General features: G+C 38.6%; 1 protein-coding gene across 11 annotated transcripts in view; it reads left to right on the top strand.

Moving 5' to 3' along the window:
- Positions 1 to 16,355, top strand: part of Utrn (utrophin) — a 509,106-nt gene that overhangs the window by 445,684 nt on the left and 47,067 nt on the right. For all 11 annotated transcript variants that reach the window (XM_031380393.1, XM_031380398.1, XM_031380394.1 and 8 more), the window contains 3 exons: positions 161 to 318; positions 2,597 to 2,763; positions 5,526 to 5,637. In XM_031380393.1, the coding sequence (XP_031236253.1) occupies positions 161 to 318; positions 2,597 to 2,763; positions 5,526 to 5,637 (437 nt within the window). The remainder of the gene's footprint in view (positions 1 to 160; positions 319 to 2,596; positions 2,764 to 5,525; positions 5,638 to 16,355) is intronic.

The raw sequence follows: 16,355 nt of genomic DNA, 5'->3' as shown, positions 1-16,355 counted from the left end.
ATATCACTCCTTGTTTTTGTTTGTTTGTTTGGTTGGTTGGTTTGGTTTGGTTTTTGCTTTTAAGTTTACATAGTTCAATCTATCTCACTGAAGATAACACTTTAAAGAAGACAACTTTTTGAGTAGGTATATGGTAACATCTTGTTCTTCCTCTTTATAGGTCTCTTTAAGGAGGTGGCAGGGCCAACAGAGATGTGTGACCAGCGGCAGCTTGGCCTGCTACTTCACGACGCCATCCAGATCCCTAGGCAGCTGGGGGAAGTTGCAGCCTTTGGGGGCAGTAACATTGAGCCCAGTGTCCGCAGCTGCTTCCAGCAGGTAGGCATGGGCATTATGGGTATGTATGGTGTGTTGAGAATGGGACTTAATGATGTTTCCAAGAAGGGAATCAGTTGTGCTAGAATCAAATAGTGGAGGTTTGGGGTATCTGCCCTGTAAGTCAATGATTTGAGTCACATTTCAGTCAAGGAATAGTAAAACCTGGATAGATGTACATCTTTTTCAGGGAGTATAAATTGAAGTGCAGTGTCTGAATTGCAACACGCTGGCTGGCTCTGTCCTTGTATCTGCAACCTGTCTCCTTGTGCTCAGCTTCTCATAACACTCACTTCACTCCTTGATTCCTGCTTCTATGCTCTCGGACATTCGTTCTTCTGTTTAGAATGCTCTTCCTTTCTGTATACACACTCTCTTCTCCCACTCGTTCTGTTCTGTCTTTACATTTTGGCTTGACCCTTGAGTCCTCTGAATGTCTTCTGTAAGCCCTATCAGGTGAAGATTCTCTCCCCACTTTCACATCCTCTGCCCTGTCATGCTCACTACAGTGTGACATCATACTGAGATGTATAATTAATTGGTTTGTATTGCTTCTTCCTTGTACACCTAAGCTTCCTGGAGACAAAGCTGTGCCTATCACACATCTATCCAGTCTTAGTCTGCTCAAGTGGCTATAGCAGAATATATGAACTGGGTGGCTTATGAACAATGGATGTTTATTCCTTACTTCTAGAGGCTGAGAACCTGAAGATCAAGGTTCCAGCAGGTTTGACATGTGCCAAAGAAAGCTTTCTAATAGCACTTTCTTGTTGATGAAAGAGGGGCTTGCCTCATGCACTTCAGAAGAACATAAACAATCTGATGGTTGCTTATCCCTTAATAATACGTTGAACCTCATATTGACTTTGATACATATTTGCTTATTGAAGGAATAAAAATGCTTTAGTGCTCTCTGTAGAGAATATCCTTTAAGATATGAAAGCATTACAAAAACCGCCATCTTTTCTCAAAGAGTATATGCACAAAGTCATGGACAAATTTTTTGCACTGATCTGAGCTGCTAATTCTCACCTGAGCAAGAGCCACAGTTTCTTTTTTAAATGCTTATGGTGCATAAGCACATTTATAAATGTTACTGATGTCATCCATATGTATAAAGTTAGAAGCCTACAGATATTTTTCCAAAGTGTAGCCAATGATTTATCACTGCTGAGAGAAAAAAAAAATGCTCATACTGTATCTTCGAGGAGAATCAATGTCATGGGTTATTACATTTTATAATGGCCTCTTTTCTTATTTTAGAAATAAAAAAAATACTAAATGATTTTTTTTCTAAATATGATTTATAGTCATATATGTCAGTGCTCGGAATGACCTCAGCCACTGTGGGAAGAGGCAGTTGGTGGAATTTACCTCTGCTCTCACACACAATCATTCAGCATTAGGATTCGAGGAAGACTTGAGTTGTCTCACAGAATCTATCTTGATAAGCTTAGAGAGCCTATAAGGCATATTTGTGCGGGTCTGCCTCTAGTGTGATGCTCTGACGGAACAGAGGCAGAGTGTAGCAATGACTCCGTTTTTGAAACATTTGTAAAGCACTTGTTTGGAAGGTGAGGAATCTTCATATGTTTACCATCTTAGATAAACTCAGGCTACAGAACTAAAGAATGGATATGAAAAGATTACCTGGAATCATGTGGTTTTTCATTTTGCGTTCTTCTTTCTTTTTTTCTTTTAATTTGAGCATGGAGGGGCTAGATAGGTGGCACAGTTGTAAAGAGTTGCTATAGAAGCGTGAGGACCTGAGATTATATTCCCATAACCAGGTGTAGTAGTAGCACATGGCACGCCCTTGTAATCCCAGCATCATTGTGGCAGACACAGGCAGATCCTTGAGGCTCATTGGCTACCTAATCTAGCCTACCCATGAATTCCAGCCAATGTGAGATGCTGTCTCAAACACAAGAAGGACAGTACTTGAGGAATGAAAGCTGAGGTTGTCCATTGGCCTCTGCATGTATGCGAACATGCATGCAAATATACCTGTATGTATGAACATTAAAAAACCCACAAATAAGAAACAAACTCTGAGCACTAAGAAATTGCCCCACCACTACCACTACCATATGACAATGGCTGCTTTTTTTGCCCCCCTGTATTTTTCTAATTTTAGTTTGTAGAATTTTCTTACCTTAAAGAACCTATGTGTGTCTTGGCCGACCTGGAGTCACTTGACTTCTCTTTCCTGCCAATTTGCCGCAGCACTTGCTGCAGCTTCACTGAAGAGCTGTTCTTCACTTTCTGTCTCTCCCCCCAGAATAACAACAAGCCAGAAATCAGTGTGAAGGAGTTTATAGACTGGATGCATTTGGAACCCCAGTCCATGGTGTGGTTGCCGGTTCTGCATCGTGTGGCAGCTGCTGAGACTGCGAAACATCAGGCCAAATGCAACATCTGCAAAGAATGCCCGATTGTTGGGTTCAGGTGAGAAGAACTAAGAAGAGTCAGAACTCAATGGTCTGCTCTCCTCATATGGCCAGTGGCATGCTTGTGATCCCTTCCCGTTTATTCCTGCTTGGTGGTTTGTCTCTGGAGTACATTTATGCTCCGCATCATCCATCTTTCTAAAGTACTATTCCTTCTCACAATCTATACACAAACTTATTTTAGTTCTTGTAGTTATTTGTAATACTTTAGTCCAGAGTTGGAAAGTTTTATAAATATCTTTTCACTGAGGCCATAGGGATACCCGTGTGGGATAATTGCATTGTAGACTAGGTACATGTATAGTCTTCATCAAATTTGTTGGTTGTTCCAAGTTGTCTGGGATCAAACGTAGTAAGATGAAAGCAATATGTAAAATATGAACCAAGAAGTTATCTGATAACTATTCCATCTGCTAAGTTTGTTGTGATCAATTCTACACTTCACCTACTCATCAATACTGCTGATTAAGTCTATTCTTTCTCCATCCCATACCTTTTTCTCTATGTGTACATATGTATACACTCCTGGATGTGTGTGCATGTGCACGGAGACCAGCGGTTGATGTCATGTATCTTCATCTTTCTCAGTGACTCTCCACCTTATTCTTCATACAGAGCTCTCTCTGAATCTTGAGCTTGACTTCAGCTAGGGTGAACAGCAAGTCCCGGGCATCACCCTGTCTCTGCTTCCCAAGTATTCAGATTATCTCGGGTTACTGGTGCATGCCACTTGGCTCAGCACCTTTATGCCAATTCTGAAGGATCTGAACTTAGGTCTTCACAGTTGGCTAAGCCAGGCCTGCAATGCTCAGTCCATCTTGTTTTCTCACTGTGTCAAGGACGTTTACTTAAAACCTTAGAGGAGTCTGTACCATTGTCTTAAGACCTTCGAGGACCTTGGTCTTCACCAGCTGGAGTGTTTGTTCATGTTGATTCCTTCATTACTTCTTGAATAAGTGTGCCACATTCTTTTCTAGCCACTGTCTGGGTTCTGGGAATCGCATCTGAATCATCTGGAAGCACACTGAATAATCAACTGCTGAGCCATCTCTCTCTCCAGTCCTTCAAATTGGGTTTTAGTGAAATCTTAGATCTATAAGGTGTTTACCGAGATGAGAATGGTTTCATTTCAGTCCACACAGCTGGCCACAGCAGCATGAATGACAGGCAGGCTTCATCTCCTTTCATGTGAACAAAATGCAAAGGTAGATATGCCAAGACTGGAGCTGCATGGTCCTCTTGACGCTCATTTCTGCCTTTATGATCTCTGTTATACCCAACCCATAACTTGACTTTTCATGCTGATCTCCACTAGCAAATTGCCTCCTCTGGATGTCACTTCCAACTTTTGAAGGGAAGGAAAAGATAGGCCCTTCTTCCCATTGAGTCGATCCCTTAAAATCCCAAGAGGAATCCTTGCCCAAGACGACATCCTGTATTGTCCTGCTTACCACCATCAGCAAGCAAGACTGAGAACGAGTATTTTTAGTAACACACATGGCTAAAATATGCTGACAATGCAAGAGTTTCTCCCTGGTGAAGAAAAGGGAAAGGTTGTACTAAAGAAGATCCCACAAGGGCAGACAATGCCACTCATATTCGTCCAGCTGTGACAATAGGTTAAAAGCTATAAGTGTAACTGATGTGTCAAACCAGGACCACAACAAAGCTAGTATAAATAGATTGTCTTCAGATAACTTGCAAACAGTTTCACATGTCATTTTAAAAGCCATTCGTTACTTGATAGTGTATATTAGCTTCTCACAACCTTTACAGTGTCTTTCTATTTTGACCATGCTAGTCTTGGCATTTAAAATGTCCCTCTATAGATACAGTTATAACGTATGTTTCTTACTTCCCCTAGTCATCTAAACCGAGTGGAAGATTTGGGGACTGTTTTCCTTTCAGACTCCGTAGAAGTTTAAGACTTAAGAGTGTTCTTTCTGCAAATAGACAACAGTGCACAGTGTTACTTTCTATGAGAGGCTTAAAATATAATTTCTTTCAATACTATGTAATGATCAAGGTTTTATTTAACTTGTTGCTGGCTACAGGGTATTTCTTGTGTTTCTCTCTCTCTCTGTGTCTCTGTGTCTCTGTGTCTCTGTGTCTCTGTCTCTGTCTCTCTCTCTCTCTCTCTCTCTCTCTCTCTGTGTGTGTGTGTGTGTGTATATGTATGTTTTCCTAATGACTATTTTAAACAAAACCTAAAAATCCTCAGGGTAGAAACCAGTGCTCTCGTAAAGGAATTTTATGTTCATTTCTTATGAGTAGTCTTGTTGATATTTTAAAATGATGTGTGTCAAACTCATAACTTTTCTGTCCACATTCAGATCTCATGCAGACTCTTCTGACATTGATACTACACTTCACATCATGTGTAAACATGTGCAAGCATGTTTTCAGACTCTTAGATGCATTTGCACATGTTTATCAACTTTCATGGTATGCCTGCCTCAAAATCTCAGTAATAAAGAAAAAAAATTAACTAAAAAGCATATAACACCTAATTTAGGAGCAAGGTCTCTCTACCTTCCTCCATAATCTGGGATCCTTTTTAATAAATAAATAAATTCCAGATCCTTAAATTCCTCTCCCACTGTTGGAGAGATGAACTGTCACTTCAAAATTGAGACGGAGAGGCAGTCTTGCATTTGTAGCAGACGCACCCTTGGCTTCCTTACTGCGAAGCTTGCTGTTACAGAGGCACAGGTTTGGGTTAAGTAGCAGGAGTAATACCAGTTCTTTTCTGCATCGCAGGTACAGGAGCCTAAAGCATTTTAACTATGATGTCTGCCAGAGTTGCTTCTTTTCTGGAAGAACAGCAAAGGGCCACAAATTACATTACCCAATGGTAGAATACTGCATACCGGTGAGTACCTTTTGAATCAACTGGCCAGTTATATCACTTTTTTTTTAATCTTATTTTTATTTCCTTATTTATTTGGTTGATTGGTTGGTTGGTTGGTTGGTTGGTTGGTTGATTGGTTGGCTGGCTGGTTGATTGGTTTGTTTTGTTTTTGTTTTTGTTTTTGTTTCTTGAGAAGAGTTCATCTGTGTAGCTCTGGCTGTCCCAGAACTCTTTTTACAGACCAGGCTACCCATGAACCCACAGATCCACCTGCCTGTGGCTCCCAAGTGCTAGGATTAAAGGCGTGTGCTACCACTACTCCTGGCTAGTAATGACCCTTTTATCTAATGAATTTTTACTTAACTTTTTTTTTTAAACCTTCAAGAATGTATGGTTGTAAATTTTGTTGTTTTTTTTCCTTGTAAGTATAAGTGTTTCTTGTGTCAAATTAAGAAAAATTCTACATGATACTAAATATAATTTGTTAACTTTCCAAATACGTGTTTTCAACTTAACTTTTTTTGGAAACATATGAAGAACTCATACGGACTTACTATCTATGCTGAAGATGAAACTACTTGGTGAAAAAAACATGTTCCTCTTAAACTTTTAAAGGATGTTTTCTGGGAAAAAAAAAGCCATAGACAATCAAAACTGAGAAATAGAGAAATAAAAAAATCATCCATACCTATAGTTTCTGAACAAACTACCTTCTAATATTTTAGCATATTCTAATTTTATAAAAAGTAAGTCTGCATATATTCTTTTTACTTACTATTTTTAAAGACGGTATTGTGTGTAGCTCATGATGTAGCTCTGGATGGTCTAGTGCTCACTATGTGTGCCAGACTGGTCTTGAACTTCCTGAGATCCATCTTTGTCTGCTTTCTGAGTGCCAGGACTGAAGACATGCACTACCGTGCTTGCTAATAATAGAATTTTTTTAATCTGGAGTTTTTCATTTGATTTTGTAGATAATAGTTGTCCATCTCCTCCCTCTCCCAGCCCCCCATTTTTCCTTAGACCATAGCTTCCCGGCACAAAGTATTAAGTGGATTAATTGCTATAGCTGGCCTAACCATCTCTCAAATTTAGGTCTTTAGTTTCCTATAAACAGCATTTAAGAGCATTACTGAGAAGGTAGCATTTTATATGTGTTATATAAATTATATTTCCTTTGAGCAAATGACCAGAAGTGGGTGATCTAGGACAGTGAATATGAGTATCTCTATGGCTAAAATAATTGATGCCAAGTTGTTTTCCGAAAGAGGTCTCTGCCACCATATGATACAGTCATGTTTGCTAATGTGTTCATTTTGCCATAACCCCCTAACATTGGACACAGTTATATGGTTCCTTTGATTTAAAGCTGCTTTGCCCTAAGATTATCCTCATTTTCTGTCAATAGCTATTCCTTAGTTTCTTTCCAGATTGTGCCAAAATTTATTTATAGAGTTGTATATTTTCTTTGGTTTAGAGAATTAAGTAAGTTTTTGGATCATAAATCTATACAAAGGCAGCAGTACTTGTAAAATATGCACATATAATTTTCCCATTCTTGGTGTCTTATTTTAAGTAAATAGAGACTCTTTCATGTGGAGAGGAAATTTCTAGAAAATGTTGCTGAATCATAATGGATGAAATAATGTTGATGTCCAACATTAACTAGGAAAATATGCTCCCAAAGAAGCTGGGGAAGTATTTATTACAGTTATCAATTTATTTACTAACCAAACTAATATTGAATTCTTACTATATGTCTTGCATGATTATTGAAGCTAGCTGCTAGTTGAAGGGGTATGGACAGTTTAATCAGTAGACTCCACATGTATGAGTGAGGAGTATGTCTGTACACATAGTATAGTGCTCAGAAGTATCTGAGCTTGCTAGAGGGGTACTGGCTTGGCAGAGAGAAGGACAGAGAGTGGGGCTAAGTGAAAGGCAAGAGAAAAGTGACAAAAGGCAGCCAATGTGATGCTGGAGACCAGCTGTGTCTCCAGTTAGAGAAGTTAGGATAAATCTCCATAAAAATTGGGAGGCGTTGCCTTCTTGCCTAGTAATCTCCTTTCAGAGAAATGGCTTTCTAGGTCCTCAAGAGCAAGACTCCTGAGTTCTAAGAGTTTGAAATCAAATGAAAAACTCCAGATAAAAAAAAATTCTATTATTTACATGACAGGGACAATGGGAGAACAAAGGCCTGATGAAATAGTGTCAGGTGGTACTTCAAATTCTTATAAGGGATTTGGATTGGAAAGAAGTATAATGCTAATCTTTACATGATAATAATGGATGATATCCATCCATTTCAGGACCACATCAAGGGTTCAGACTCCTGATTCCTTTTTGATAAGTCCCCTGGGAGTGGTCAGGGCTCATCTTTAGCATTAGGTTATAGCAGACAGTAAATGGCTTGAGCAGCATAGTTTCTACAAGGTATCTACTTGTATGTATGCAGCGGGAGGTCATAAGAAGTATGCAGCCATGAGCTATCAGAAATCAAGTGATGCCTGTTCAAGTCTTTTAAAAGAGGATGGTATACTGGGAATGGAGAAATTTACATGTAAATAAAGAAAATATCTTTTTATTAAAAAAAAAAAAGAGGATGGTATGGGGATGGATGGGACAATTTGAACTGAGAATGTTTATTTTTATAGGTCATAAATTCAACAGATTAGAAGGCTAGGAACTCTAACCTTAGTTAAATCAGGAGAGAATCTGTCTCTAGAGTCAACTCTAATGGTTTGTCAGTTGTCTAGCAAAGACAAGATGACTGATGTGCCCACTGTTATCTATACAGGAAGAGAGACTAGGTGATACTGAGCAAGGAAACAGAGAAATGAGATGTTTAAGGATGCAGTGATTATGTTTGAAAAGCAGAATAAGGAGATGGGAGAAGCCATTTTAGATAAGAAGCCAGATCTGGTTTGAGAAACTTAACCTTTGGATTGAACCTGAACCTAGGCATTGCAGAAGGAAGAAGCAGCAATCTTAGAAAGTGCTCTGATAGTGGGCAAGAGGCTGACAAGAAGGTGTAGGATCGAAGTGAAACCTGTCCTTCAAACAAGACACAGGAGCAAGCACTGGGTCCTAAACTGAAGTACCCAGAGAAAAATGAAAAGGCGGGTCCAAAAGTTACCATGAATTTCCAAGTGACAATAAAGGACCATTAAACTAAGCTGGGGATGTTCTGAGCATGGTAGCTCTACAGCTAGCTAGGCCTTCTGTCTAATGACAGGGACAATGGGAGAACAAAGGCCTCGTGAAATAGTGTCAGGTTGTACTTCAAGTCCTTATAAGGGATTTGGAGTGGGGAGAAGTATAATGCTAATATTTACATGATAATAGCTAGAAATTTAGAGAGCTGATTATAAAGATCTAGTATTAAATGGGAAAATCAAGATAAGTGGATAAGGTTAGAGGAATGATGTAAAATTACTGTTTTTATTCTCATTAAATACAATAATTTCTAATAAATTTCTTACATTTCTAAGCAATTTGAAAGCAAGGAATGTTTAATAATCATTGGCAGATGGAAGCCTGTTTGTAACCACTAATACATGTATGAAGTCTCCTTTCCCACTACTAATGTTGAATTTAAAAACCAACATTAGTAAAACCAAACACAGCTCCAAGTCAGCAGTTCTCAGCCTATAGGTCACAACGCCTTCAGGTCGGATGCTCCTTTACTAGGAATACCAAGACCATCAGAAAACACAGATATTTGTATTACCTACCGTTCATAGCTAACAAAATTACAGTTATGAAGTAGCAATGAAAATAATGTTATGGTTGGGAGTCACCACCACACGAGAAACTCTATTAAAGGATTGTACCATTAGGAGGGTGAGAAGCACTGCTTTAAGCCATCCCAAACTATGTCTTTTATGTGGTTCTTTCCAAGTGACTTTCATTCTGAGATTCCAGCTTGCCCTTTAATTTCCTGAATGGTATCAGCCTTATGGTGGGGGAGGGGATCAATCCATCTTTTCCTGAAATTATGTGGCAATCCTATCTGGGTTAGTTTCTACATTTAACCTACAACTTGTAGTTCATTTTTATCTGCTTTGTGTTAGGGATCAAACCCAGAGCTAGGCAAACCCACTACAGAGCATGCTAGACAATCAGTCTACTACAGAGCTTAACTTATAACCTTTTCTAACATCTGTAGATGTATCTGTGAATTGAGTCTTAGAAGCATATTCTTGCTTTAAATGCTATAATATGACTTAATTATGTTCCAGTGTTTTTCACCTAAACCTTTTAGATATTTCCCTTTTCCTTTCTCCTTTCTTCTTTATAAACAAGCTGTATTTATGGTCCATCCGTCTTTACCTTAATGTCTGCCTTTAAAGGTGGACTTAAACAGGGCTTAGGTTAGTTTTTCTTTTTTTTTTTTTTCACTTAAATGATAGTGACGCTGTGCATTAAATGGCTGTGACCTTTCCATAAGCACCATGGTATTTGCAGTTCTCACAACCCATCTTCATTTCTGGTTAAGAAAATGGCCCATTCATATCACTGGCTCCTCTCTTTCTCCTTCAAGGTCGCATCTTACCCTTCTCAGTGTGTTTATTGCTAAAAAGTATAGATTGTCAGCCTCATTTGAAGCCCTCTGAACTCCCCAAATGTTTCCCCAACCTATCAGCTTGTTACTTGTGACAGTGTTTGTGTTTAGATGTAGGAAGGCTAATGAGGTATGAATTAGCTCTTATGATTCATGAAGGTATTTTATAATACTACTAATAAAATATTTACATGAGGAAATGGAGTGGAATTTTTCTGTTTTGTTTTTTTTTATAAAATTAGTTTTAACTCTTACTACCCATTACTATTCTATAATCCAAATTTGTACCTTAATAATTCCTTCATTCAGTTCAACAAAAGTTTTTGTTCAAGTGATAGCATGACTTAGATTATAGTTAGTGTGTGTCCCCTTTCTCTCTCTATTCATTTGCATCCTACCTTTCCCCAGAATGACTCAACTGATACTTGTAGAGGACTCCTCATAGCCTCCTCTAGGCTTGGGACCTCTAGTAAGGATAGTATATTATTGTAGAAGCATGCAGTAAACAAGCCACTTACAGCATTAGCCAGAGAGCAGAGAAAAGGAGCAGAAACAGTGTCCCACCAGCCCCTTAAAGATCACCATGCCAGTGACCTGGCTACCCAACAGGCTTCACCTTAAAAAGCCTTCTGCCAGGTTCCATAAGGACCCACTGGAGATTGCCTTTAATATGTGGACCTTCAAGGAACACTCAGCAACCACATTTATAGTCTTCTATGCTGCTGTAACATTACAGATGTTAAAGGTGGTGTGTGATGAGCAGACTCTCATACTTGGCTAATATTTCTGAAAGTGGGGAAATCTAAGCTGGAGGGGACCTCATGGGGCCAGGACTCTCTTGCATCATTTCATGGTAGGAAATGGAAGGGCAAGACAACACCTGTGTGAAAGAGAGGGAGAGGTCCAAACATGTTCTGTATCAGGAATCCTCGCTGCTAAAAAGTAGCTCTTGTGATCAAATCCACCCTTTATGTTATCTATGATGTAATCTACCCTTAAGGATCCTACCTTTAACTGCTATTGCCTTCAGATAAAATTTTCAGCACATTTAAATAATCATATCTCTGTAATGAAAATCAGGCTCCTTTAAATACTTTGCTGCTGTAAATAACCAAAATTTAATTTGAATTAGAAAAATAATTCATGCTATTAGAGAATGCAAATGTCTTCTTTTTTAAAAAAGTTACTTTACAATTTCATCCATACACCATTTCTCTTTGGGTGGGTTTTGTTTTTGGAATTGGCATTACTGGGGATGAATCTCAGAGTCTCACACATGCTGGGAAACCACTTTTCCTCAGAGCTCCATCTCAGATCTTTTTAAAGGCATTTTTATTTTGAGATAGGGTTTCAAAATTGCTCACATTGACCTTGAACTTGCTGTCTTCCAGCCTCAGACTTCTAAGAGGCTAGAACTACAGGTCTGCCCTACCAGACTCAGCATACACTTTTTTTTTTTAATGAGAAAAGATACATAATTTCAATTTATCTGAATTTGTTAACATTTAAAAACATACTTTAGGTAAATAGAATTACCCTTTCGCTTTTGTACCCCAACTCCTCGCAGAGACCCCACTTCAATATCTGCAATACATTTCTTTTTTCTTATTTTGTCATATTATTTAAAATTTATAATTAAAATATTATAACAATAAAAATGAGTATTATAAAAGTTGTTTGATATAAAACAACAATCTATTTAACAGTCTTATGTAGATGCCTATCTACAGCAATACTGAAAATACATACATTTTCTCAATATAAATTTTAAATAACTCCAAACATATTAACTGTATATTTTAAAATAATACATCACTACTAGTTTTTTTAAATGAACATAAATATATAAAGTCTTTTTGTTTCTTTGTTTGTTTGTTTTTAGTAGAGCTTAAAATCTTGGCTCTTACTGTGGTACAAGCCCAAAATAAGATCAAGTTTTATAATAAGGCTGTACTTCAACCACCCTCATATCACCAAAGGATTTTACCTCCAGAGTAGCTAAGCAAAGAGTTGACAGTTCTGCTTTGCCAAGGAATGAATTGTAGGTATGATTTTTGGATACATATTTCCTGCTATGGTCAAAGCTATTTGACTGGAGTGATTGTCTTCATTCTCAGCCCACAGAGAACAGGTTACATTCATTTAAGAAATGGTGTGTGTATTAAGATGGTCTATCCATGAAGTCATTCACCAACTGTTTCAATGAACAATGGTTCTGCTTGGAGGGTGGCACAGACATTAGGTGAGGGTAAGAATCTGGCTCATTGGCTGTGATGATTTGGAAAAGCACTCATCTCAGAGAAAGAGTAACTTATAAAGTCCTCTTCTTCAAACTTGATACAAGAGTTACAAACATCAAGCAAAGCATTCAGTCTCATTCTTTGTTGTTCTCTTACAAGCCACCTCCCAAGTTAATTGTCTACGTTTCTTTTGGTTGTACAAATAATTTTGAAATATGGAAGCTGTTCTGAAAACCATAGTATAGTGTAAAACCATTAACTAAACAATCCTACTAATAGGCTGAGATAGGGGAAGCATGATTTCCAAGACCTTTATGTTGTACACAGCAAGACACTGTCAGGTACAAACAAGCAGAAAGTATATATGGATTATACAATATTGGACCTATTTCTCCAATTACCAAATTAGAGAGACCATCAGATGATACCCAGTAAATTTCTAGTTCCTAATGCTTTTGAATTTCAATTGCTTAGGATATGTTGGTAATATTAATTTTCATATTAAGATATTAAGCAAGAGTAATTGTTACTTCCTGTTATTTTCGTTGTTAGAAGTAGAATTATGTTTGTGTGGGTTTGTCAAAAGATTATTTTCTTGCTTCTTCTAGGGTGTAGTTTTGCTCCTTATGTTGCTGTTTTCCATCTACTATCCTTTGCAAGGCTGGATTTGTGGAAAGATATTGTGTATATTTGGTTTTGTCATGGAATATCTTGTTTTCTCCATCGATGGTAATTGAGAGTTTTGCTGGGTATAGTAACCTGGGCTGGCATTTGTGTTCTCTGTAGGGTCTGTATGACATCTGCCCAGCATTTCATAGTCTCTCGTGAGAAGTCTGGTGTAATTCTGATAGGCCTGCCTTTATATGTTACTTGACCTTTTTCCCTTACTGCTTTTAAAATTCTTTGTTTAGTGCATTTGGTGTTTTGATTATTATGTGACAGGAGTAATTTCTTTTCTGGTTCAGTCTATTTGGAGTTCTGTAGCTTCTTGTATGTTCATGGGCATCTCTTTCTTTAGGTTAGGGAAGTTTTCTTCTATAATTTTGTTGAAGATATTTACTGGCCCATTACATTGGGAGTTTTCACTCTCTTCTATACCTATTATCCTTAGGTTTGGTCTTCTCATTGCATCCTGGATTTCCTGGATGTTTTGGGTTAGGAGCTTTTTGCTTTTTGCATTTTCTTTGACTGATGTGTCAATGTTTTCTATGGTATCTTCTGCCCCTGAGATTCTCTTCCTATGTCTTGTCTTCTGTTGGTCATGCTTGCATCTATGACTCCTGATTTCTTTCCTAGGTTTTGTATCTCCAGGGTTGTCTCCCTTTGTGATTTCTTTACTGTTTCTATTTCCATTTTTAGATGCTGGGTAGTTTTGTTCATTTCCTTCACCTGTTTGATTGTGTTTTCCTGTAGTTCTTTAAGGGATTTTTGTGTTTCCTCTTTAAGGGCTTCTAGCTGTTTACCTGTGTCCTCTTGTATTTCTTTCAGGGAGTTATTTATGTCCTTCTTAAAGTCCTGTATCATCATCATGAGAAATGATTTTAGATCTGAATCTTGCTTTTCAGGTGTCTCTAAGACTTGCTATGGCAGGAGACCTGGGTTCTGATGATACCAAGTAACCTTGGTTTCTTTTACTTATTTTCTTACACTACTCCCCACTCCAACACCCTCCCCCCTTTGCCATCTGATTATCTCTAGTGCTACCTGCTCTGGCTAAATCTGACTGGGACCTGTCCTTTCTGGGATCCTGTGATTCTGTGATCCTGTGATCCTGGGCCAGTTAGAGTGCCTGGGAGTAGAGCTTCCTCTGGGTATTATGGGACTGGCTGCCGAGTTTGCACCCAAGGTCTGCTTAGAGCACTGGCCCAGACAGACTTTAAGGAACTCATGCCACTGGGCTGGCAGAGTTCCTGTGTGCCTGGGTCCTGCTGTTCCTAGTTACTCCAGGTGTTGGGACAGATGTGTCCTCCTCACCTCTGATCCTATCGCATAAACTCTTAACTATAGCTACAATGCTATGTACAGAGACTGAGGGACTCACTCATGTTACAACTGACAGTTTGGATGTCTTTCTATTTCTGAACCTCTCCAGATTTGAGAATCACCTTTCTACCCTCTCCACTATCAGCTTGACTCGTCATTTATTTACATTCTTTGTATAAATGAGATCATGCAATATTTGTCTTTGTATATCTGAGTCATTTCACTCAGTATAAAATCTCAGATTCCCCCTGCTCCATTGTGTCCTCTCTCTCTCTCTCTCTCTCTCTCTCTCTCTCTCTCTCTCTCTCTCTCTCTCTCAGCTTCTACGCATGCTACTACAGTAAACATTACAGTACAGTAGTACCTCTTTGAGATCATGATGTTATTGTCCTTGGATTTGTGTCTAGAAGTAGATCACCTTGCATTGGTCCTTTAACTTCTTTAAAGGATTTCAGACCATTTTCCATGATGGCTGAATCAGTAATAGTGTATCTTTAGATTTCAGCCTGGTGGGATACACATGATTTATAAGAGCATGTGCAATGAGTGAGCACTGAATAGGGTTATGTGCTAAGGAGAATGGGAAAGGGTTAGAATCTCTGCTATGGTCAGTCTGAGTCATCAAGTGCTAAGTCAGGTGCTGCCTTGGCACAAGAGCACAGCTGAGGTTAATTACCAAAGAGTTGTTACCTATGACTCTGCCATCGCTTAGGAGCTCTAGACTTAGACAATCATAATTTCAGTTTAAAGCAGTAAGAAATTCTCAAGGAGTTATGGTATTGTGATTGTCATGGGCTTTCCTCATGCTGAAGAAACCCTATTGTGGATGAAAGGGCTAGAGATGAAAGTACTGGGGTGAAGAAAACTTGTATCCACCACCCCCCAAGCAAAAAGAAAAAGAAAAAAAAAAAGACGAGGGAGAGGGAGACTTCAAAGAGTCCAGTTAACAGAGATTTTCTTTCCTTCTAAGTTATTTCTTGTAGACTGAAAAATGCCTTGAGTTCTTAGCAAGGCTTAAGGTGTAGTTACATCCCAACATTAACCAAAATTGAAGTAAGAGGACACTTAAGAAAATGACAGGTTATAGCTGTGTGATATTGTGGCTTTAGAACAGCTTCAATAGTACATTGGCAATAGATGGCGAGGCTGAAGGGAATAATGTAAGTGAAGGAAAAGAAACAGCTCTGCTTCCTATTTTTAAGCTCACAGCTGAAGAGAGATTATCAAATGCACACAAGTTCATTTAATAGCAAGTTTCCCTAAGTCTGGGGCTTTCATGAGGAAATGCAGACCCAGGAAAATGGGGAAGCCTATTTAGTTCAATGCTCAGGATTATATGAGGAATAGACAGAGAATTCTAAATGAACAAAGAGGTTCTGATATAGCTTCTGGCCCTAGAGAAATAAAAAGTCTGCTTGTAAAGATGCCGCTCCATGTCCTATGTCTTCAAAAAATATCAAGACGTTTGCTGCTACCATAGCAGAACACTTCCAAACGAGTGGTTTACAAACTACAGCTGGTTCCTTGTCACATAGTTTTGGAGTGTGAGAAATCCAAGATGAAAACCTGCAACTGGTCATGACAGTTGTGTTAGGTTATTGCATGCTGAAGGAGACTCAGGATAACACAAAAGAGGTGGAGGGGAGAAGAGAAAGAGCTACACACATCCATCTCATCAGGCGCTCTTCTGCCAGAACATTAATCCACTGATGGTATCAGAGTCCACATTACCCAATCATGTCATAACATTCTATCCTTCAGCATCTTTCACCAGGGATTAGATTTCCAACACAATTTTTGGGACACTTTCAACACTTAGCAACAGAGGCTTCATGAGTTTCTTTGGGGGGAAGATCAGAGAATGACCTTCCTGGTTCTGCTGTTTTTTTCAAATGCCTTGTTTGAGAACCCCACCCCCTTTATGTATGTTGTCATCGCACTGGGATTCTTTT

Source organism: Mastomys coucha, unplaced genomic scaffold (assembly GCF_008632895.1).
Source record: "Mastomys coucha isolate ucsf_1 unplaced genomic scaffold, UCSF_Mcou_1 pScaffold2, whole genome shotgun sequence".
NCBI classification, from domain to species: domain Eukaryota; kingdom Metazoa; phylum Chordata; class Mammalia; order Rodentia; family Muridae; genus Mastomys; species Mastomys coucha.
This window is presented reverse-complemented; position numbering and strand designations above follow the sequence as displayed.